The sequence below is a fragment of the Scomber scombrus genome, chromosome 11 (genome assembly GCF_963691925.1).
Source record: "Scomber scombrus chromosome 11, fScoSco1.1, whole genome shotgun sequence".
Taxonomy (NCBI): Eukaryota; Metazoa; Chordata; class Actinopteri; order Scombriformes; family Scombridae; genus Scomber; species Scomber scombrus.
The window spans coordinates 10655908-10678152 of record NC_084980.1 but is presented as its reverse complement, the minus strand read 5'-3'; the positions used below and the strand labels follow the sequence as shown (position 1 = coordinate 10678152).

Genomic DNA, 22245 nt, shown 5'->3' with positions numbered 1-22245 from the left:
CTATGCAAGGTGCCGACCTGCCCATCAGGAGCAATACAGTTTCCTGTACAAAGTACCCTGCAATGTTTCCATGCTCACTCATTCACTCACACATGTAATCTGGGGTTCAGTATTTGGCTCAAGGACACTTAAACATGCAGACTAGAGGAGTCTGGGATCAAACCACCAACTCTGTGATTGGTGGATAACCCACTCTATTTCCTGAGCCCCAGCTGCCCTTTGGTAAACAGAAGTAATAAAATACAGTCAGTTATTTGATGATAGTCAATTATTAAATGATTGTTGTTGCCTTTGGCAGTTTTTATAGTCTGGTAAATTTATTTTTTATCCCAGCATGCCACATGAAAACAATCACTGTTGACTACTGACTCACACGTTAGTTGATGAAGCCTATTTATTTTCATTTGCACTTCATGAATGGCTTTTAAATGTGTAAATTATGTTTATATACAGTGCATACATATATACATATATCCACGGACACCATAGCCACTAGTCATGCTGGTATGTCTAGTTAATACTTTTTCCTTTCTTCAAAAAAAGGCAGTAAAACAGTCACTTGCTATGTTTGTGCCTTTATTAGAAAATCCAAGTCAAGTTAAACATTTTTCAGTGGTATAAGTTAACACAGCTGACACAGGAACACATTCTCAGAAAATACACATGGGATTCATACACTTTCAAATAAAGCCCTTTGATTTGTTAAGAAGGGTCTATTCAATACAGAGGTAAAAACATGTTGGCAGCAGTAACACTAGTAAATAAAACTTCCCTGTAGACCATACCTGGTTTGTCTCTCTTATTTAAAAACATTTTTAAATGTATAAGAAAGGATGTACTTGACCCAGTGTATTACTGTAGCATGTAGCAATAAACAGGCTCTTTGAGTTTTGTATTTTCCTTTTTTGGTCTTCAGAATAAAAAAAGTACAAAACATAAAACAGAAGGGATATAATCAGACAGTGTGGTAGCTGATTGCATGTCTTCATAGTAGAAGTCAGAGACACCTTCAGGGTTGGAGGTTTATTTCAGCAGATAGTTTGTAGCGGTTTTATTTTATATACATGTAAAACTCTTCACCCATGGACAGCTGATAGTCATGCTGGTATAATTGTCAATTAATACTTTCTGTTCTTGTTTATACCTAACAACACATATTTATACATCCCTATACTACACCATAGCTGCAATGAAAACTTTAACTCACAAATGCAGACCTATGAATCAACAACTGAGACTGTCTTGAATAGATATTCATATTAAAACCTGTCTATTTAATTATGAACGTGTCTAGCAGGAATGGATAAACATGCCTGTTGAGTTACAGATTAATATAAAGTTGTGTAATGTTGACATGAGGCTCCTGGTTTTGTGGTTTCACAAGTCTTTAAACAGCGGGTGCTGCAGGGCCTGGGCAGCTGTGATCCTGGTGGCCGGGTTGAGATCGAGCAGTCGGTCCAACAGGTCGTAAGCCTCGTCAGGAACTATGTCCCAACCTCGCTCATCATCCTGCACCGTGCAGGAAGTTTTTGTAAATCCTGAACGATCCTGGTGGGCTCGGAGGCAAGTATGGTCTGAGAGAGGCGGAGGAGTTTCACCTGCTCCATCTTTGTGTTTCTTAAATGTTCCCTCAGTGGGTCGGTGTGTAGGCGTATTGTCTTGGATTTTATGATGAAGGGTGGCGGTTGAGTCTCTGATGGCTTCGGTAAGAGGTGTGATCTCATCTGGTGATGGTCTCCGTCCTCTCAGTGTCTCACACAGCGTCCTGAGATCCTGCCGAGGAAGCTCCCGACTGCACAACACCGCCTTGCCTAAATACGAGGTTCAAACCAAAATACACATTTTTATTATGTTAACAGAGACTTCCCAAAAAAATTGTGAGGCGGACCCCCCCCCAACATTATAGTGATTTGAATGTTTTGACAAACTAAAAACATGAGAAGAAGCTTTTTCCTGGGGTTAAAACATTAATACATACCAAATGTCTTCGCAGCCTTGATGGTCTCTCTGGAGCCTCGTATAGTCATGATCTGAGTGAGAGCGATCAGGTCATCGCTGGCTTTGAAGAACGGGTAACGTCCACTGAGCAGCGAGAGCAGGATCACACCGGCTGACCATACATCTATGGCTGAGAGCAGGATAAAACACGTTAATAACAGTAAAAGAGGACAAGAGGAGTCTAGCTCAGTCTTTGTTTAATTTTAAAACTGCACAAATTCCTCAGACACTAAAACACACAAATGTTTTAAGATACCAACCTGTCCCTTGGTTGGGGCACTTTGTGAGGACTTCTGGTGCTCTGAAGCCTGGAGTTCCAGCCCTGGGAGCCACCTGCTGCTTCCTTTAGTCAATCAGAGGGACATCAAGCAGTGGTTTAATTAAAATAGAATAAAGTAGAATTGGTGCACTCAAAAACTCTAGACTGTCATATTTCAACATTTAACCTGTTGCCTGAAAAGTAGCATGATTTTATAGATATAGATATTATATAGATATTTATTTATTATCATTGCATATAAAACACAACAAAATTTAGTTTGCAGCATCAAAAAATCAACATAAAAGGGGGGCATAAATAAAGGTTAAAGTAATAGATAATGCACAGATAAGTAACACAATAATAAATAAATAATAAAAAATAAAAGTAATAAGGATAATAATAATGTTCAGGTAATTTGCATTTGTCCATCTAACTCTAGCACTTGTACTGTTCATCAGGTGAGTGTATGTGTGTTTTTATGAGAGTAGTGTGTGTTTATGTCTGAAGAGAGAATCCACAGCTCTGTTTTTGAGTCTGTTGGTTCTGGCTCAGATGGTTCTCAGCCTGCCTGATGGGAGGGTGCTGAACAGGGAGTGTCCCGGGTGTGAGTGGTCCTTAGTGATGTTTGAGGCCCGCTTGTAGAGGCGGCTTGAGTTGATGTTGCTCAGGTGCGGGAGTGGAGAGCCGACAATCCACTGAGCTGTTTTATTGTTTTATGTTCACATATGTTGTATAAAAACAGACATTTAAGATTGATTTCAAAATTTCTTTTTTTTTTTTTTTACCTGGACAAGCAGATGTTGCAGACTCGGTCGGTTAGGTGGCAGTTACAGGTGAAAGCCGGGTGTATGCTCCTCTGAGGTCTCTGACTGCTGCTCTGAGTCCTGACAGGCAGCGGACCCCGGATGGCTGAAGAGTATCTTCGACTGACTAGGTCCTCTGTTTTACTGGGTTTTACCAGCTGAATGAACAATTTTATAAAGAGTAAAATGATGACTGACTACGCAGAGAAATAAATGTCTGATACTTTTTAAAGGTTTCTCTTTAAAGCAAATGAAAATGTTATCTGTTAATAGGTGCAAAACCTTCACTTATTTGTAATTCCAATAATTTTAAGACAAACTGAGCCTGCAGTCATATAGATCACTTCATTACTGAGATGACTTGAGAAAAAGTCATTACAACAACAAAAGGATTACAACAGGGCTAAAATATTTTAAAAAAAAATCAACATTCTTGCAAGTCAGTCAGTCTAAGTCAGTGAGTAACTTTTAATAAATAATGACTGCTGGTGTAGTGTGGTCCTGCAGTTTTCTAAGATATAATATTCAGAACAAGAGAACCACTTTATCTTTCTGAAATTGACTTTCTAACTTGCTTACCTCTGTCTTAATGGTGGTGGACGGAGCTGGAGCGCAGCTGTTGAGGTTCCTCTCTCCAAACACAGGTCGTGGCACTTTACGTAGACCTGTCAAATCCTAGAGAAAACAAACATGGTGGAATTTAGCTTGAAGCAACACATCAGTGCAGAAACAGAACAGACCTATCCAGAAATACCTTCACCCTGCTTCAGGTTTGTGATACCAAAATAAACCTTAATTACCACAACTGTACCATCACTATTAAAGGCAAAATGATCAAAGTGGTGCGGACACCTTTGTGTGCTTTGTGCGAGAGGTGGAGGTGGTGACTGTGCTGGTGACAGAACGTGCTTTTTTAACAAGTGCTTTCCGAGAGGCTGACGAGGATGGGGTGGTGGTAGAGGAAGAGGAGGAGGAAGGTGGCAGGGCTGCAGATTGTCGTGGAGGTAGAGGTAGTGAGGTCGAAGCTGTGGTGGTGGTGGTGGTGGTAGGGAGTCTAGGTGGTGCTTTGCTCCGCTGCGTAGCTTCTTGTTTCCCCGTGGACCCTCCACCTTTCTGTGATGGCCTCTGCCTCACCACCTTCAGCAGCTCGATCTGAGTGTCAGCTGTTCCCTGAGCCAGGCCAAAGTCCACTAGGGCATACCTGCACATACACATACACACAGAACCTGTAAGGCTGAAAAACTGACACTGAACACTCACAACCCCCATTTGCTTTGGGCCCACACCTAAACTATACAGATACTGAACATCTCATGATTAATGTTTAAAATTACAATATTTGCAATACTTAAAAGTCATTGGCATTTAGATTTTTCTTAGAAAAACAAGTAAAGGAAACAATTCACACCACAGGTAGACTTGGTGGAAATACTCACATCTTGGTATTTCTGTTGTAGAGGAAATTGTTTGGTTTGATGTCTCGGTGGATTATACCAAACTGATGAATGTGTCTCAGGGCCTTCAGCAGGTGATAGGTGTACAGACGGACTTCTTCAAAGCTTAATGAGCCAATGATGTCCTGATTGGATCAAAAATGTTCAGTTTCATTTAAGCAAACAGGATGTTGTTTTGGGGATCACATGTTCTCACAAGTTACATTGGCTGACTCTTCTTCTTACCACAATGGCTTGATGCTCCATATAAGGCATGACAATCACTACATGGTCCTCCTTCCTGAAGCAGTACATCACACCCATCACATTCTCACTGCCTCTGCAAAGAAAATACAAACATGCACTGAGACTCCTTTCAAATTCTCTGATTCCAGCTTCCCAAGTGTGAATATTTAGTTTTTGTAAGTCTTCCGTGGTAGTAAACTGAATATCTTTAGGTTGTGTCGAGACAAAAAAAGACATTTAAGGATGTCATCTTTGGCTCTGGGAAACAATGATCGACATTTTTCACCATTTTCTGACATTTTAAAGACCAAATAACTAATTGTAACTAATAATGATAATGAGAATCAATTTACTCGCTCCCCTAAATCAAATATAAAACGTAAAAAAGTCAAATATATAAGCTCACAGAAATCACAATCAGTAATTGCTTTGTTAACACAGAGCAGTTGTGGACTCACCCAGCGACAGTGAGACACTGGAGCTCAGCTGCAATGCGTGTAGGATGGCTGGTTGGGATGAGGTGCTTGAGGGCAAACGTCTCTCTCCTCCCGTCCCGCATCTGAGCCTCCCCCAGGTACACTGAGCTGAACGTACCTGATGCACAGATACACATGTCAAAACACATCACCTCAGTTGTCCAATAAATCCAATGAGATGAATGACAGAAAACTAATATAATATTCATCCTGAACAAAGGTTGTGTACCTTCTCCAATTTTGTCTATGATGCGGAAAACCTTAGCAAGCTGAGGGACAGCTTTGTAGAGGAGCTCAATGTCAATCTCTACATCCCCTGGAAGAAAACAGGAAACATTAAGGCTAAGTTAAGCTTTTCAGGCATGCCATATGAAGGCCTTTCTATTAAGACAATGGTTCTCCCCCCTTCATGGAAGTGAATACTATCAATCTAATATTACCCTAAATTAATATAACCCTATTATGAATTGTTAATGAATAGTAGACATTTAACAGCACACATGAAAGACAATGATAAAAGGAACTCAATACTGTAATATCAAATAGGGACTGGCAAATGTGGAAGAATCACCAAACCACTGGTTTGCGTACATGGAGAATTTAATCAGATTCTTTATTCTCCTAAGCTATAGTCAACATTTGAAAATAAATATTCTTTGTTGGAGAGATGGGTGTGTAAATGTTGATCATGGTCATTTGTTCTGGATATGCCCCAAAATGACCACATTATGGGAAACAATATGTACAGCAATGATAATAATAATAAAATATAATGTTCCTATGGATATTTAGCAGCTTTACTTTTGGATTTTTTTAAATAGCCCTATACAGTGAAAAGATAAATATCTGTTAAAATATTTATTGTAGCCTGTAAAAAGGCTATAACACAGAAATGGAGTAAAGCTGACCCTCCAGCTCTGGATCAGTGGGCACAGAAAGTCAAGGAAATATATTTGATGGAGACTACAAGAAACCCAAAATTGACTTTATCCCAAAGATGGAAAGCAACACTGTAGACTAAATGGAAGTGACTACGACAATGATCTGTTAGATATATATTTCTGGGTAAGTACATATATTAACCATTGCCTGTAACATGCCAACATATGAGCAATTCTCTGCTCAAATAATGTGCCTATTTTTCTTCACTGCATAAGTTAAATACAATAAAAAACCCATTATACTCACTTGAGACTTTACTTTTCCTGTGACTTCTGTCAGCTTTAGTAACACATCCTTCAGTGCAGACAGGTGACAACTCCATCTAAGAGACAGACCCAAAGAAATTAAGAAAACGAGGCTGGAAATGACAACAAACAGACATTTTTCATGACTACAGAGCATTCAAATGGACTTTAAGGAAGTCATGTTGGACAGTCAACTGTTTTCACTTGATAAAGCGTCTGCTTATTGACAAACTAGCTGGTAAAAAATACCTTATTAATAGAAAATAAGCCCTGTCTGTCCTCATTTCTAACTAAACTGTCCATGTTGCTGTCCGGATAGCTAAACACTGCTTGTCGAGTAAAACAAAAAAGAAACTCACCGCTTCAGTTGGTCGTAAAGTGCGACAGTTTCTCAAATAAATAGCTCATAAAAACGTTCTGCAGTCATGAACTAATGTTGGTGAAACATTAGATACAGAAACAACAGTCAAGCTGCGGCTCAATAAAACACTTTGTTCAGACGTTTGGACACTAAAATCTTTTCTGCCAACAACAAACTCCGCGCTAAAAGTGACGTCAGCCACTTCTCGCGTTATGTCGGCAGAAATCACGTGACACCGAGGAGTTCTCCCACATGGCACCACAGAAAGAAAGAGGATAACACAAAGGAGGTTTCTTTCATACTTATTCACAGGCTGTACACAACTTAGATATATGTTTTAAACAATTCAGACAAGCTATTGATATCAGTAGTACATTTTGTTGTAGCTGCTGTTCACCTTTTTGGCCCTTTTGTTAGACTCTTCTCAACCATACTGACAAAGAGTTCACAGTATTTTTGGAAACATGGACTGTTTGAGAAAATTGAACTTTAAATTGAACTGACAGGTATATATTACAAATATTTTAATGTTATTGGCAACGTTCCTATTCATCAAAGCAAATTTGCTGGTAAAAAGCCAAACTTGTTGGTTTTCACAAAGGAGGTCGAACAAGATTTTGACTCAATTTGATGTTCCTCCCATCCAAATGCTGTAAAAAGTATGAGAACCTGTTTTTTGTTTAAAATCTTAACATGAACTGTAACATCCCCAAGTTCAGTTTGTTTGTTTTTGTCTTTTCTTCTGAATCTCTTTGTAGAAGAGGTAACTGTTTTTTATGTCTTAAATGAAGAATAAGAAAGTAAAAATACATCCATGACTCCCAAGATTCTTGCAGTTTTATTAATGCATGTGCAAAGATGGCTTTCTTAACCTAAACATGAAATTAAGGGATGTTAACACCTTCTTGTGACATCAGATTTGTATCCAGTTGTGACAAATGAATACGTAAACCTTAAAGAGAATGAAGCTTTCATCCAATTACACATCTATCTGGAGAAAGCTTATTCTAATTAAACAACAAACTGATTAGCATCTTGAGAAGTTACTCCCTGAGGCTGCATTGAATCATCCAATAAATAAATTCTATTAAATAAATAAATACATACATACGTCACATTTGCGAGAAGTAACATTAGAAACCCTTTGTTTCATTTACAATATAAATATAACACATATAATAACAAGACTTTAAAACAGTCTATAACATTTCTAACAGGTTAAATAAACAGTTTATGTTAATAACTTATTTACGTCACAGTTAAACATGCAGTACTTCTAAAATATACCATCAAATATCCCAAAGAAAGCTTCCTCCTCTTTGCTGTTGTGTGTAAAAAAGAGGGAATGGTAGACATTAATAGAAATTATATTCAATTATGGATTATTTTCATTATTTACTAGTGGAAATATTGTAGTGAGTCAGAATATAAGCCTTGTATTTTCCTCTACCTTGTGTTTCCAGACGAGCTGGCGTTGAAAAAGTCAAATCTTCGAGGCATTTGGGCCACGAGGGTCTGAGGTTGTTTTGGGAGACTTTCTGGTGTCTTTACTGTGATGTCCTCACTGAAAATGCTTGGTCTCTGCACACAGAGGGAGAGAGGCAAGTGTCACATGTTCCCAGTCCTTCTATGCTGACAATACCACAGTTAAGATTTTAGTCAGGTTAAGCTCTTTACAGGCACCTTTGATTAAGCTTGACTACACTGAAACTATGAGTCAGAAACACTGCAGATATAAATAAACCAACAGAATATTCCTTTTCACAGACAGAAAATCCCCCAACCAAGACAGCAACCCTAAAATGTAAGATGTTTACGTGACACAGCAGACTGGTTAATAATAAAATATACAGTATGAAAGCTGAGCAGCTCCATTATGTTTTATATGAGCCTGTATAAAATGTATTGAGTTACACAAAACCCAAATTAAAACTGGTTGCTTTGCACAAACAAACAATAGTGAAAATATAGATACAGATTCTGTAACAGTAACACATACGTGCACTAATCTCTGCACACACACACACACCTTTTTATTCCAGTCAAGTGTGATTCTGTTCTGTGGTCTTACTGGGATGCGTGAGGGACCACTTACAGATGGTGAAATTGACCTAAAATACAAAAACAAGACAAATGCAGTAACATGAAAAGTGAATGATTTTATATTTTATGAAAGGAAATCTAACATATTCCACACACATTACTCGGCTCGTGGTGTTTAAAATACACATTTGCATCTTAATTAAGGGGAGTTTGTACATGATTGTCTGGGTTTACCTCAGTGGTGTTCTGGCAGTGATTACACAGGATTTTACTTGTGGGTGACTGAGGAGCACTGGTGCTGATGTAACAGCATAGCCTGCACATAAAAACCAGGTATGCTTATCAAAATCATAACAATGATGGCGAGATAATCCCATATAATCATGCATGTGGTAGGATACATGAAAAGCTAACAGTCCACACACTGATTTTCAGTGAGGTTCAGTTCACCTGGCTGCTGGACTTGAGGTTTAGCATTCGGTGCACATGAGGCCAGCGATGTCTCGCTAGCATGCACCAAATTCTGGTCATCAAAGTCTCCCCAGTCGTCCCATTCATCTCCAAGGTCAAAGCTGACAGTTGGTATTTGTGAGGATGACGCTTTGTTGTGGTGAACGCCCTGATTTGATAACACATTGACTGTATTGATCGGGTTCACATGAAGTTTAGGGTTCTGACTCACACCAACGCTAAATCCAGGGTTCCTCCACACTGAGGAATCTAAAGAAGGTGAATGAAAAAAAATACATCAATGCACAATGCATTAGGTCTGAAAAAAAGTAGAGCTTTCTTAGACTGTGAGGTTTTTTAGACTCTATTGTATTGTCCTTTGAGTAGGCATTTGCTTCATAGTTGATAATGTAGCCTAATGGCATGACCAAAAGATCTTCACATACTATTTTGCCTCTATTATTTCTGAAACTTAATAAACAAACGGAGCTAAAACAATTTCCTCAAGGAAATAAATTATTTATAAATAGAAAATGTTAAAATGTGTAAAACAAAAAAAGTACAGTTCTTTCCATTTTGTGCTCTTCTGTCTCTGCCGACTACATCTTACTTTCACCACCTACCAATTATTTTAAGTTATTTGACAATACTTTGATGGTGAGCATGAGTAGCAGCACGAGCTTGGACAGGCCCCTTCCATCATCATCCTTTGAATGTCCTCAACAGTCATATAGTAAATAAAAGAAAGAATATATAATTACAGAACATCTAATTATTAACTTCTTTATGTTTACCACTGCCAAAATCATCCATATGAATTATATCTAGCGGCTGTGAACAGTCTTCTCTTGTCAGATCCACAGTCTCAGTGTGAGGTCTAACCGAAGCTTCATATTGATTTCCTCCATACCTTTAAATAGAACATGATACGAATAAATTAAGCATCAGGCCATCAAATTTCCCTGAAACAAGCTAATTTTCACTTACTTTACTGTCACACTTTTAAAGAAGCTAATTATGATCACCTGGAAAAAGCAGGAAGCCTTTCTTTGGGTTTGTAAGAAAATTCCTGCATGTTGACAGACAGAGACTCTTCGATCATTTTCATCTAAGAGATAAAAAAGAATAATTTCAATAAAAGCCACCGGGCCATTAGTTCACATTCAGATAAATCAGTAAAAATGTATTTATTATTAATACAATAATTAGCAAAGCATAACCTCAGTTAGTTAGCTTTAAGAAATATTTGTACACATATTTCCTATTCTCATATTGGTTGTTTCTTTTTTTCCTGTTCTTATCCTGCAAAATGTTTGAGTCCAGCCAGTAGTATTTGTTGCATGTTAAGTCCAAATGTCTTATAGTTGTCTAATAAAGAGCTTAAAAAAACTAAAATGCCTCATATCTGTTTTCCTCCTCACCTTGAGTCTTTTGACAGGGGTCTCTGAGAGTGTGTCACACCTGTTCCTCAGGTCTTCCAAGTAGGAAGAGAAACTGGATTCTTGATTTGCTGACCTCTTGCGTGCCACAGCTACACCCACTTTACCTTGAGGGAGACACATACTCTAATTCACAGAGTGGAGGAGGAAGATCTTTGACAAGAAGTGACAGATGTGTGATTGTACTCACAACAGTCGTGACCACACTGGTCTTTATTCTTGCAGAGGTGGTGGCACTGTCTTTTATTACCTACATCTGATTGCCATGTTTAAATGAAGAAAATACGTAAACAAGTATCAACATGTGATTTAAGAAACAGAATATCTAACCACTTCATATTTTACCAACAACAAAATCATCAGTGTAGTGCCTTGGTCTGTAGATGTGGTGGTTCTGTTTTCCGGTGCAGACTGGTAAATAGACTGTGGTTTCACTTCAGGGCGCTGCAGTCTCTGTCCAGTAGGATTATATGGTCTGTTGTGTGGATTATCAGTCCCGAACTTCCTGGCTCCAGAGAAGTACATGTTGAATTTCTGCTGGATGTCCAGACCCACTGTAGAATAAGAAATGCAGACAAGTATTGTAAAGGAAACAAAATGTACATAATATATGAAAGGCTGGCAACCCAAAAACAACTCAATTTGGCAACCGAAAGAAAACTGTTGGCAGCTGAGGTTCCTCCGACAAGTAAAACATTTTGAAGAAAAAAAGAACATTCATGTCAACAAGTTGAACTATAAAATTCTAGAGTTCAAAAAGCTTGATGACATCTCTAAATTAAAAATATTCCTAGGAGAAGGAGTAAGGCATATCGTACTGGCCATACCATATGTAATTACTATATGTCATTGTTAGTGTTATATTAATGACTCCTGATGCTTTGGCAAAATGTTGTTGACATCCATGTCAATAAAGCCCATTTGAATTGAATATACAAAACTAATGCTTTACAACATAATGACACTGGCATATGAGAGAAGTCAGCACAGCAACAGCAATAAATCGCTGATATACAGCATATGATATAGTATACCAGTACAGTATAAATGTATTTCAAGGTTTACTGCTTTACCATAATCTGAGCTGATGAGATTGACACTGATCTCCTCTCCCTTCGAGGCCCTCGCCACCTCAATCTTCTTAGACCAGCTACCACACTTGACCAGAACCAAGTCCCTGGAAAACAAACAAGAGGATGCTGACTAAAAATCACTGCAGTGTCTACACTTATAAGTCCTGTCATATATAATTTTTCTTACATAATGGAGGATTTAGCCACAGAATTGTAAAGAAAAAGGGTCATATTAAAACACATCACAGCCAACACAAAACTGATGTGAGCATAGGGAAGCACAATTTTTTTCCTCACGTGAGTTTCTGCAGGAAGACCACATTGTTTTCAGAGTCTCCGATTATCAGAGAGACATAGTGGCGGTCTGGAGATGTTCTCTTGGGAAGCAACTCTGCTTGGTTTTTTAGGTTCACCCTGACCACAATCTCTGCCATAGAACAGCTATACCTTGGTAGCTACAAAATACAACAACAACTTTAAAGAAATGATGAATAACAGAGCTAAGTAATGAGTGTGATCCACAAGTGCAAGAAACATTTCAGTCCAACCAACAAAAGAATTTGCAGCGCTTTTTACCTGCTCCAAAGTAACTTCATACTTTGGGAGGTGTATGACTGATTCTCTGATTTGGTTTCCAAATGGTGGATGTCTGTTGAGAATCTGTAATACAATATATAATAATATAATACAATATGGTGAAAATGGTGAAGCTTTCTACTCAGCCTTGAGAAGGTGTTGTTGGTTGAAGTAAAAAATATCTGAGATGGAAAGACCATTTAACAACCAAAATGTGCAGATAGTATGTTATCACCCCCTTTGCCTTAACATTACAGCATTATGTCTTCAAAATCTGCTGTCTTGAAAAGCTGAAATGATGATTAAAAGCTTTGTAACAGTGACATGTCTTTGTCACTGTTACACAGACTGACCAGCTCAAGCTCCCTGGGGTTGGTTTGCTCTATTTTGTTGAAAGTGGTGAGTCCGGCATTTACCATGGCAGTTGACAGGGTCTGACCTGAAACACAGTGTGCTGTTATAATATGTTCAAATTTTAGTTTGACATTTTAAAGTTTGTAACTGGATGTACATCTACTCACGCAAATAAAAGTCCTTACAAAGCTACTGTAGCAGGATATTGACAGAACAGCATACACACCTATCTTCTCCAGCTGTTTAGAAATATATGGCGAGTTCTCCCAAAGCTTGGCTCTGAAGCATTTAGCCAGGAGCAGAGAGTTGAGGAGAGCAACAAAGCCCGTCTTGGATCGCTGACTCAGATACTCTGACAGGCCTGATTGACATTAAAACACAATAAAAATTCAAATATGTTTGGAGAACACTTTTTAAAAATGCATGATCTGTTTTGCCCTACGTACATTTGCTGATACGCATTCCATTCCTGAAGATTCTTGCTGTGTCCTGTGTGAGTCCAAACTCTTGAATTGAGATGGACCCCAACTGAGCCTGAATCAAGCTACAAGGAAATAATTACACTGTATGTCTAGTGCACACTCCAGAGGAAAAAAAAATCTGCAATTAATTCATAAACAAGTATTTTAATCAAACACAATGAATGAATACACCTACCAGCTCACTTTCATCTCACTGGTTTTGATTTTTCCCTCCATAGGAAACCTGGAGAAAAAATAAGGACCCATTTTACTACAACTTACTACAACTCTCCAATCCAAAGTTCAATGATGCAAAGACTAAACACGGGTTATGATAACTGCCAATCTTACAAATATGGCCAACCTGATGGTGATCCTGTTTTTGTCCCTGTTCAAGGTGTTCAAAAGTCTCTTCTCATTCATTCTCAACTGAATGTCACTGAACTCTCTGCTCCTCGACACCAGCTCAATCTAAATAGATTTTGATGTGAGTGTATGTTATACAGGGTCAGCATCCAAATAAATGAAATGTATTTAAATTCAACTAAATCATTTCCTTTTGCAGAAATCCACCCTTAGAAAAAAAATATTTTTTTATTTATTTATTTTTATTTATTAGTATTATATTTGGGTTTTAATCATATAAATTACTACTGTAAAGTCTGCTTAGAAAACCTACCATGTCAGACAGGTTCTCTGTGCCCACCACTTTGCTGAACTGTTTCATGGTGTCAAAAGCAACACAGAACATCCCCATCAACCTGCCAGCCTCTGCAAGGAACAAAATGAAAAAGAAGAATATGGTTAAAAAAGTACATTACACCCAAAACACTGATCATAAGGTCAATTCTAACTACTGCTCTACCTGTAGGTTTGATATTGATATCCTCATCCATGTCGATCAGACCGATCGAGGACAGAGAGTTGAGGTTCTTCAGACACAGTTCTATAAAAGGACAGAATAAATGGTAGTTACCTTCATCTAAAACAGTGTGATAGTTGTAGCAGAATGCAACATTAACCAAACAAGTGTTACAACAGTACAGTGAGCTTGGATGATGAGTAGATACTACTAACACACTAGTTAAGCTACTCGAGATAGAGGAAAAACAGCAGCCCACCTTGCAGTTTTGCTTCTATCCCATATCTGTCTAACTCAGCAGAGAAACCTGAAATGACAGTCAAGGAACACTGGTTTTACATTCCCTTAATTATTCCTACATTATAAGTAACTTTGCTATTTAACGAAAAAATAGACAGTAATTGTGACAGAGAGTTTGTGCTTTGAGCTCTGACCATAGTGTGTGGGGTTCTTTAGGGCTCTGATGTAGAGGAAGGTGGAGCGTATCCAGTCCAGAGCCATGTTGACATCACTGATAGTTTGGAGAACAATCTCAGCATTCAGATGCTCTACCAGGTGACTGTGCAAACTGAGGAAACAAAGTATACTGTTACCTCATGTGATACAGTAATCATCTCTCTCCTATTTGAGAGGCCAGAGACAAAGAGGTGAGGAATGAGAGAGAGACTGAGAGAGAGAAACAGAGAGAAGCGCAAATGTCAAGTGACTAACAATACCTGCTCTCAATGATTTCCATTCCATTCATAAGTTTCATATACTTGTCTTTGGTTTGCATTTTGGTCATGATCACTGCAGTGGCAGATGTGTCAAACTAGCAGAACAAAGAAAGAAAAGCAGCAATTGAACAATTTTTAAAATATCCCTTTTAAAAACATTTTCTAAAGACGTCAATTAAATTTTCTCTTATAATTCTACCTGTGGTCTTCCAGCCCGGCCAATCATCTGCAGCAGATCAGCATCACCGTACTCTTCACAGGAGCCTGCGACATACTGCATGGTAGACTTGATGACCACCAGATGAGCTGGCAGGTTCACCCCCATGGCCAGAGTCCTAGTGGTAACTGGGATATTGGAAATCAGACCACCACAGAGGAAAACAGAGCCCATAGCACAAGGAGTGAGGTTAATATACTATAAAGACTTGAAATTGAATTGTAGCAGAAAGTGGGGTTCATTTCTATCATTTTATATGGCTTTAAAAATATATTAGGACTTGTCCAATATTAACTTAATTTCCTATATTAAAATACCATTTATGTGGTATTCATTGTCTTTCATAATGCTACTGTCAAATTAAAACAGAATACAATTTTCAGTCTCATTTGTCACTAATGACAAGCACATCTAAAAATCTTGGCTTGTTTTGCACCTGTATTAGCATTAGGATTGCAACAATCAGACTGTATTGTTCTATAGATACAAAGCTTGTGGGTGAGGCCTTACAATGTCTCAACACATTATGGCCATAACATTGTGCCAGGATCCTGTTACACGCACATTTATAGTCAGTCAAATATCTATCCAAGTGTTTAGTCAAGAGAAACTGGACTTGTTTAAGATTCTTGAAGACGCTACTCCTCAGTGAAAAGTATTTCTACTTGCTGTAGAAAGAAACTACATCCAGTCCAGTTATTCTTGACTCAACACTTTTGGATATACCACGACCTGGATGACTGAGACTCTTCACAGACATAGTGACATATCTATTTACAGCACCGCGCATAAGTGTATTGGTGAAGTCTCACAGAGGACTGGCAGGTCTCCCAGAGTGAAGGCCTCCTCTATCAACTTGCGATCTGACAAGTCGACGCCTGCATGGTGGAAACCAACCCCTAGCATCACCAGATCTGGACCATAAACACAACACAAAACCATGTGATACAGGTGACAGTTAGAGCCACAGTCAAACTGGCATGTCCTTTCTTATTAATTCTTAACAGAAATGGTTCTGTGTTTATGTCTGATGGGTCTTGACATCAAAAGGTAATATTACATTTTTAAATAAGGAAATAATATATTTACATGACAGGGTCAAAAGTATGTGGCATGACATCCATACGTGGTGGCTGATCTTATTTTAAAGCTATTGGTTATCAATCTGCTGCTAAAACAGCATCCACCCTCCTGGGACAACTTTCCACATGATTTTAGATCCTGTCTGCAGGGATTTGCCATTTCTTATTCAGCCACAAGAGTATTAGCAAGGTTTAATTCTTCCAAACCAAACTCACGGCACCATTTCTTTGTAAATCTTACTTTGTGTACAGGAGTGTCATGATGTTGAAACAGGAAAGAGCCTTCTTCAAACCGTTACCACAAAGTTGTATCATTGTACGCTGTAGCCTTTAGAACTAAGAGGCCAAACCCAAAATATGGAAAGCAGCACCAGACAAAAAAATATCTGTCCCCAAAGTTGTAGCTATATAAAGTAGCATTTGTTAAACCAGTCATACCCTGTACATATGTGATAATGTGGCAACAGGATTTAAAAGTTGTCCAAAGGACTCACCTCTGAGTTTTGAATCCAGAATAGAGTTTGCATATTTCATCAACCTGCAGAGTCAAGCAGATCATAAAAGTCCAGCAGATCAAGTATTGAGTTTGAACTGAACCTAACAAAATGTTCTGATGAAAAGTTGCATATGCATGAACTTTCAACTATGGATAGGTAAGCATCATACCTTTGCTTGTGTTCAATACTCATGATGAACCGAGCATCTTTGGCCAGAACTGAAGCAGACTGCTGGACTCCTTTCCTCGTAGAGCAAAACTATAGAAAACATATTTATTAGACCACCAAGTAATCTAATCCTCTGCTAACTCCTCATAACCTAATGCCCTCATTCAATGACATTAGAAAATGATCAAGGAAAAAAAACTCAAGAAAAGAACAGGTTTCGTGACGCACCACAAGTGCAGGCTTCTGGTCAGAGTAAGTCTGTATGATGTTGGCCATCTTGTAGTTGAGTGACAAATCAAACTTGAACTCTGTTTGGTTGGGGTTGCAGGGGAATCCCAACACAACCTTTCTCAGCTTCACTGGACGGTGGCTATCGTCCATTTCCAAATATGTAGCTGGACCACTCTCATTACACAGCCAGTCTGCTATCTAGTAACAGACATCATTTCAGGATATGACACAAGTTCTCTGTCTATATCCTAAAGATACAGAACAGCACAGTATTTTACGCTTTTGCTTCCCTTAAAACAATGCAGACGGGACTTTAAACCACAACACACACACACACACACACACACACACACACACACACACACACACACACACACACACACACACACAGTGAATTTATTGAGCAATAAATTGTTTCATTCATAAAATTTTCATTACCGTTTAAATCACTTCCTCTTAACTGTGACCATTTTTTCACCTGTACTTTTACTAACTCCTCTCAGCCACTTACATCAGATATGTTGGGTATGGTGGCTGATACAGCCACAAACCTCATAGAGAGGTCTGACTCTGGGTTCTGTGCTGTCCTGTAGGCATGTACAGCCTTCATCCTGCTAACCACCACCTCCAGAGTGGCACCACGGGTTGTGTCCTTCACCACATGTACCTGGAAGAACAAAATGTGTTATCCTAGCTAGCTTTAGAAACATCTCAGAGGCTCAACAGGGATATTGGCGTGCAGATAAAATAAAATCAACTCATACTGTATCACTGTGTTGGATTATTAACATGAGTAGGTTCTTCTCAGTCTAGAGAAATTAAGACAGGTCGTATGCACACATAATACACAAACCAAGACCACGGTGTGCTATAATTATCTAAGGGCTAACCTTAAGTGAAGTGCTGAGGACGGAGGCTAATGATGTGCCATCACATAATGTAGCATAATAAAACACAATATATATCTTCTTGGTCATGAGGCACAGTGAAGAACTGTAATGCAGGCAGAATATGAGGTACGAAGAACATTGAAAATTGTGCCTGTGAATAAAAAATCAGACAAACACACTGACCTCATCTATAAGGAAGAGCCTGACGAGCTGTAGCAGACAGTTATCCTTCCATTTTCTTGTCATGCTGTCCCATTTTTCCTGTCAACAGAATATTTACAACATTATGTATTCAAGTAAAACTGCAGCTCACATTTTTACTTTTGGTTCTAATATTTCTTCTCCTTCAAATATATGATGCATTTGTTTTTTTGAAATTGTAATTGAAATGCAACTTTTTGTCACACACAGGCGTGGTCAGTATGATGTGGGAGTCCTGTATCTCAAAGAAGTCATCTATCTCTGTGTCGCCCGTCAGCTCCTTGCAGTTCAGCCCCAAAGGACCAAACTTCTTCCTCCAGCTTTCAAAGCACTGACTGCAGAGTGCTTTGATAGGGGCCACTGGTGAGCACAAATAGTGAAGAAGAAAAATGTTCAATGTCCCAGTCTTTATAGACAGGTTTACTATGTCAAAACACTGCCTTCTTTAACTGACTTTGTTTAGGTTCGAATTCATTAGATATCGGAGTACCTTCATCTCCTCTGAGCTTTGACACAAGACTGTATGTTGCCCAAATCCTTCAATCTAATACAATATAAGCTGTAGAATTATTTTGATATAAACTATTATTTTGAAGTCTACTTAGTCTGGGGCCTTAGGGGTATATTAACAGGGTATATATGCTCACTGTATACAGCTTTGACATCCCTCCAGGGCTCTGAGGTCTCCATCAGCAGGCGAATGATGGCCAGTTCAAACAGCACTGTTTTACCAGATCCAGTAGGAGCACATGCCACAAAGTTCTTACCTGTGTAGAGAACCTGTAAACAAAGCAAGCATAAATTCACTCCAACACATCATAAAAAAACCTGAAGACTATTGTTATTCATTCTCCTCTGCATTCTGTTCATAAAGGCTTTGAATTAATGCTTACATCATCAAGAGCTTTGGACTGAACGTAGTTGAAAAAGGGGAACTCGCTGAAGACGGATCTGAACTTAGCTGCTGTGTTAGCATGATTTAGGATATCCAACCACATTATTTGTGAAATTGCAATATAAGCATTTTAACACTGTCTAACAACTTTAATTTCTTTTGACTTACACAACAATAAAAAGGATACGGATTTCAGAAACAGGTCGTAAAACTCCAGACCCTGAAGATCCTAAAATGTGCACAACAAAAACAAAACATACTTATATTTATGCCATGTTCTTAATGATTTCATGCTCATTCCACGTCATGTTAATATGAGATGTTAAACAGTTTTGTAAACACAAATTAAGGAATTCTGTTTTCTACTGAATTCAAAGTAAACCTGCAAAAAGAGACTAAGATTTGCAGTTTTATTGTCTACTGTTTCTAATGCCTCTACAATCCACTCCGTAATGACCAGCATGTTTTATTACAATGGAGTGGTCAATGGGGGGAGCTCACCTCATTTCACCTCATCACACCCAAACACATTGTGGCAGCTACTGCCATGGCTAAACATGGGCAAGCTCATTAGCTACAACGCTTTACAGCAACTATAGGAGTGATATTTGGTAAACCGGTCATAGGCTGAGAGCATAGCGCCTGTCTGTGACTATGCCAGTGCAGTGCAGCACCTTGTATGTGGAGTGGCTGCGGCGTCATGGGCGGAACGAAGGCTCTCTTTGTGCCCTTGTCCTGCATCTCTGCATGTGCTGCCTGCTGCGGGGGTCGGCCACTCGCTGCAGATGAGCACACAGGAGGGGGGGGGAAGGGGAGCTTGGGGGGGAAAGGAGGAGCCGCCTGGCTAACTGTCGCCCGTGGCGGATGTAGACGAGAAGGCATTGTCACCATGGTAACCTGACTGGGAAAAGTTTGAGGTCTGGATGCTGTCTGGCTGTTGCTGCCGCTGCCACTGAGGTCATCTATGTTTGACAAGTCACCTCCACTGTTCAACACCTGAACCTTGAACAAGCTGTTGTGGGAGGGAATAAAGAGCTAAAAGAGGATGAAGAGAGAACGAGGAAAAACTATTATTGCTGCAAGCTTGAAAGCCATTTTGAAGAAGGCTGGGCATTTTGCCTCTAATAACAACAATAACATGATCGATGCTTAGATGCTTTCATTTTCCTCTCCTGACACATCCTCTAATGCAAAAATCTAGCCCCTCCGTGATATACTGTAATTCCACTTTAACTAAGCATAACATGGATTCAAACAATCTGAGGGATTAAAGAATGAATCAGCACTACATTTTTGGCAGAGGAAAAATTGGCAAAATGGCTTTTATATAGTGTATAACATTAATAATGCTAATTTAAGCATTTCTAAAATGATGTTCTGCATCTGCATACAAGCAAAATCATCCTTGTTGGTGGATTTAAGGCCACATATCAATTTTTGGCAGTCAGAAATGTCAAATTCCCTTTAAGAAGAGATTTTTGCCCATTTTTCGAAATGTATTTTGGATGGAGACCACCTGAAAGCAATGTTCACACACTTCTTGATTCACAATAATATAAATGTCTTTGTGTCAAATAACTGACACTCACCTTCTCCGTAGTGGTGGGGTTTTGCTGCAATCCAAAGACAAACATCGCCTGCTGATGGTTGCATGATCAGAGTCCTGTAGGATTTCATCTTCATCTCTGCTACTCTGACAGGCACCCTGAGAGTAGTCCCTGAACCCTTCACCTCCCCAAAGGCCATCATGTCTGTTGGTGCTGTGGCTCCCATCAGCAGTCTCCTCATTCTCTTTCATATCATTGTTAAAACTGTAAGAGCTCTTTGACGCCAACACCTTAAGGCCAGCTGATCCTTTAAAAGGAGGCTGGAATTTCTGATGTTTTTGTGAGAAATCTGTGAATAATATTGAAGAAGGAGAGACAGTTTCATCAAACTAAGTTGTTGGTAGCTGTAATTTCGAGCTTTTTTATTGGTGTTACTCTCAAAATTAAGGCTGACTATGTTTCTTCGCTGCTTTGATAAGATGAAGAGAATTTATCTTTATATAGCCGGGAACTTACCAATCCAATTATACTAATGATTATGTGAATATATCATAAAGCCCAGATCCCAGTTTGTTTATACAAGTCAAGGAAATTTAGGAAAGCTTTCAAGCCTATTCATGCTATTGTATCAGTGAGTCACGTAGTTAAATTTAGCAAGGCTTCAATGGGCCAGATACTGAGCAGTTTACTCAAGTCAAGTGAAAAGGAATTCACCCTAATCCAGAGCAAAACATACTGTATAGGGTAGAGAGAGACTCTGCCTCCTTCTGCATATCCTGAGTGGCTGGAATCTGAGAAAGAGATGGAGGCACTTCCAGCTGCCATGGACTGGCCTCCTGGTGCAGTGGCTTTCTATTAAATACAATCCAGATGGCAAAACATTCATTCAGCTAGAGAGAGGAATAAGAGAAAGAGCCGATGTGGGGCATCTCTCCATACTCACACTTTATGGACTATGGGTTTCTCAAAAAACAGATTGTCCAGGGACAAGCTGCAGTCATCGGAGTCCAACATCTCATCAGACCATGTGAGGGCTCACAGCTTTAAATGCAAACTGGGATAATGTCACTATGGATCTTGAAGAAATATTGAGAATATCTGCAAAAACAAATGTGATGCAAACACTCAACAACATATTAAATATGTATTTTTGTTTTTCTTGACAATAGTATCCATTATATTTTGTCCAGTCCTTATTTTAACTATTGCTCTTATTATTATTGCACATGCCAACCCTGCATTTCACTGCACATAATGAAAATATATGATAAATGACTCTTTGAGTATTGGTATGGTTATGTATTTACATGAGTATTTATATGGCTGGAAATTATCTGTGGTTATATATGTAGTTAGCGATAATCCTGCCAATTCAGTTTAAGCATTTAGCACACCTGCAAATATGACAAAACAAAACTCTAGTTTAATTAGCCCCGGTTTAAGAACAAAGTAATATGAACTTATAGGTAAGTAAAAGACTTAATTAGGGTTATGTGTCTACTTTTCAGGGATAAAGCAGCGAAGGCAATTAGCTTTGCTAATATTAGCTAACAAGCTAGTGAACGAACGGCTAAGCAAGCAGACATTTAAATATGAATACACCTCAGTTTAAAGTCGACTAAAATAGCATTATTTGAGCAAGAACCTTTGACATTTTCATAGTTATCCGTACCATTTTCTTACTGTGTACCCACCTGTGATAGTGGCATTACATTTTCTCCATAGGTACGGGTTTAAACTGTTTTTTAAGTCCTTGACATTTTAAGTCGTGTCTCTT

The 22245-nt window shown here is 38.8% G+C and overlaps 2 protein-coding genes across 2 annotated transcripts; both read right to left on the bottom strand.

Moving 5' to 3' along the window:
• Positions 1-580: 580 nt before the first annotated feature.
• On the bottom strand, positions 581-6913 carry cdc7 (cell division cycle 7 homolog (S. cerevisiae)). Its single transcript, XM_062429714.1, has 12 exons — positions 6765-6913; positions 6407-6482; positions 5448-5534; positions 5201-5336; positions 4743-4836; positions 4500-4642; positions 3916-4264; positions 3643-3738; positions 3046-3221; positions 2259-2341; positions 1979-2128; positions 581-1811 (listed from the first exon to the last, which is right to left on the bottom strand). Exons 2-12 carry the CDS (start codon positions 6480-6482, stop codon positions 1378-1380), a joined length of 1824 nt encoding a protein of 607 aa, XP_062285698.1. The 5' UTR covers positions 6765-6913; the 3' UTR covers positions 581-1377.
• A 1299-nt stretch (positions 6914-8212) lies between these two features.
• hfm1 (helicase for meiosis 1) lies at positions 8213-21482 on the bottom strand. Its single transcript, XM_062429192.1, has 37 exons — positions 21412-21482; positions 21205-21320; positions 20511-20775; positions 19596-19933; positions 19109-19150; positions 18920-18990; positions 18674-18806; positions 18235-18386; positions 18009-18086; positions 17447-17602; positions 16933-17133; positions 16706-16794; positions 16534-16577; positions 15770-15871; positions 14940-15085; positions 14741-14835; positions 14459-14592; positions 14284-14331; positions 14028-14108; positions 13842-13933; positions 13527-13633; positions 13359-13406; positions 13148-13245; positions 12928-13062; positions 12701-12786; positions 12348-12431; positions 12069-12226; positions 11772-11875; positions 11070-11252; positions 10889-10948; positions 10681-10805; positions 10285-10367; positions 10054-10169; positions 9260-9529; positions 9044-9125; positions 8796-8877; positions 8213-8347 (listed from the first exon to the last, which is right to left on the bottom strand). The coding sequence occupies exons 1-37, from the start codon at positions 21480-21482 to the stop codon at positions 8213-8215; spliced, it is 4410 nt and encodes a 1469-aa protein (XP_062285176.1).
• Positions 21483-22245: the final 763 nt, after the last annotated feature.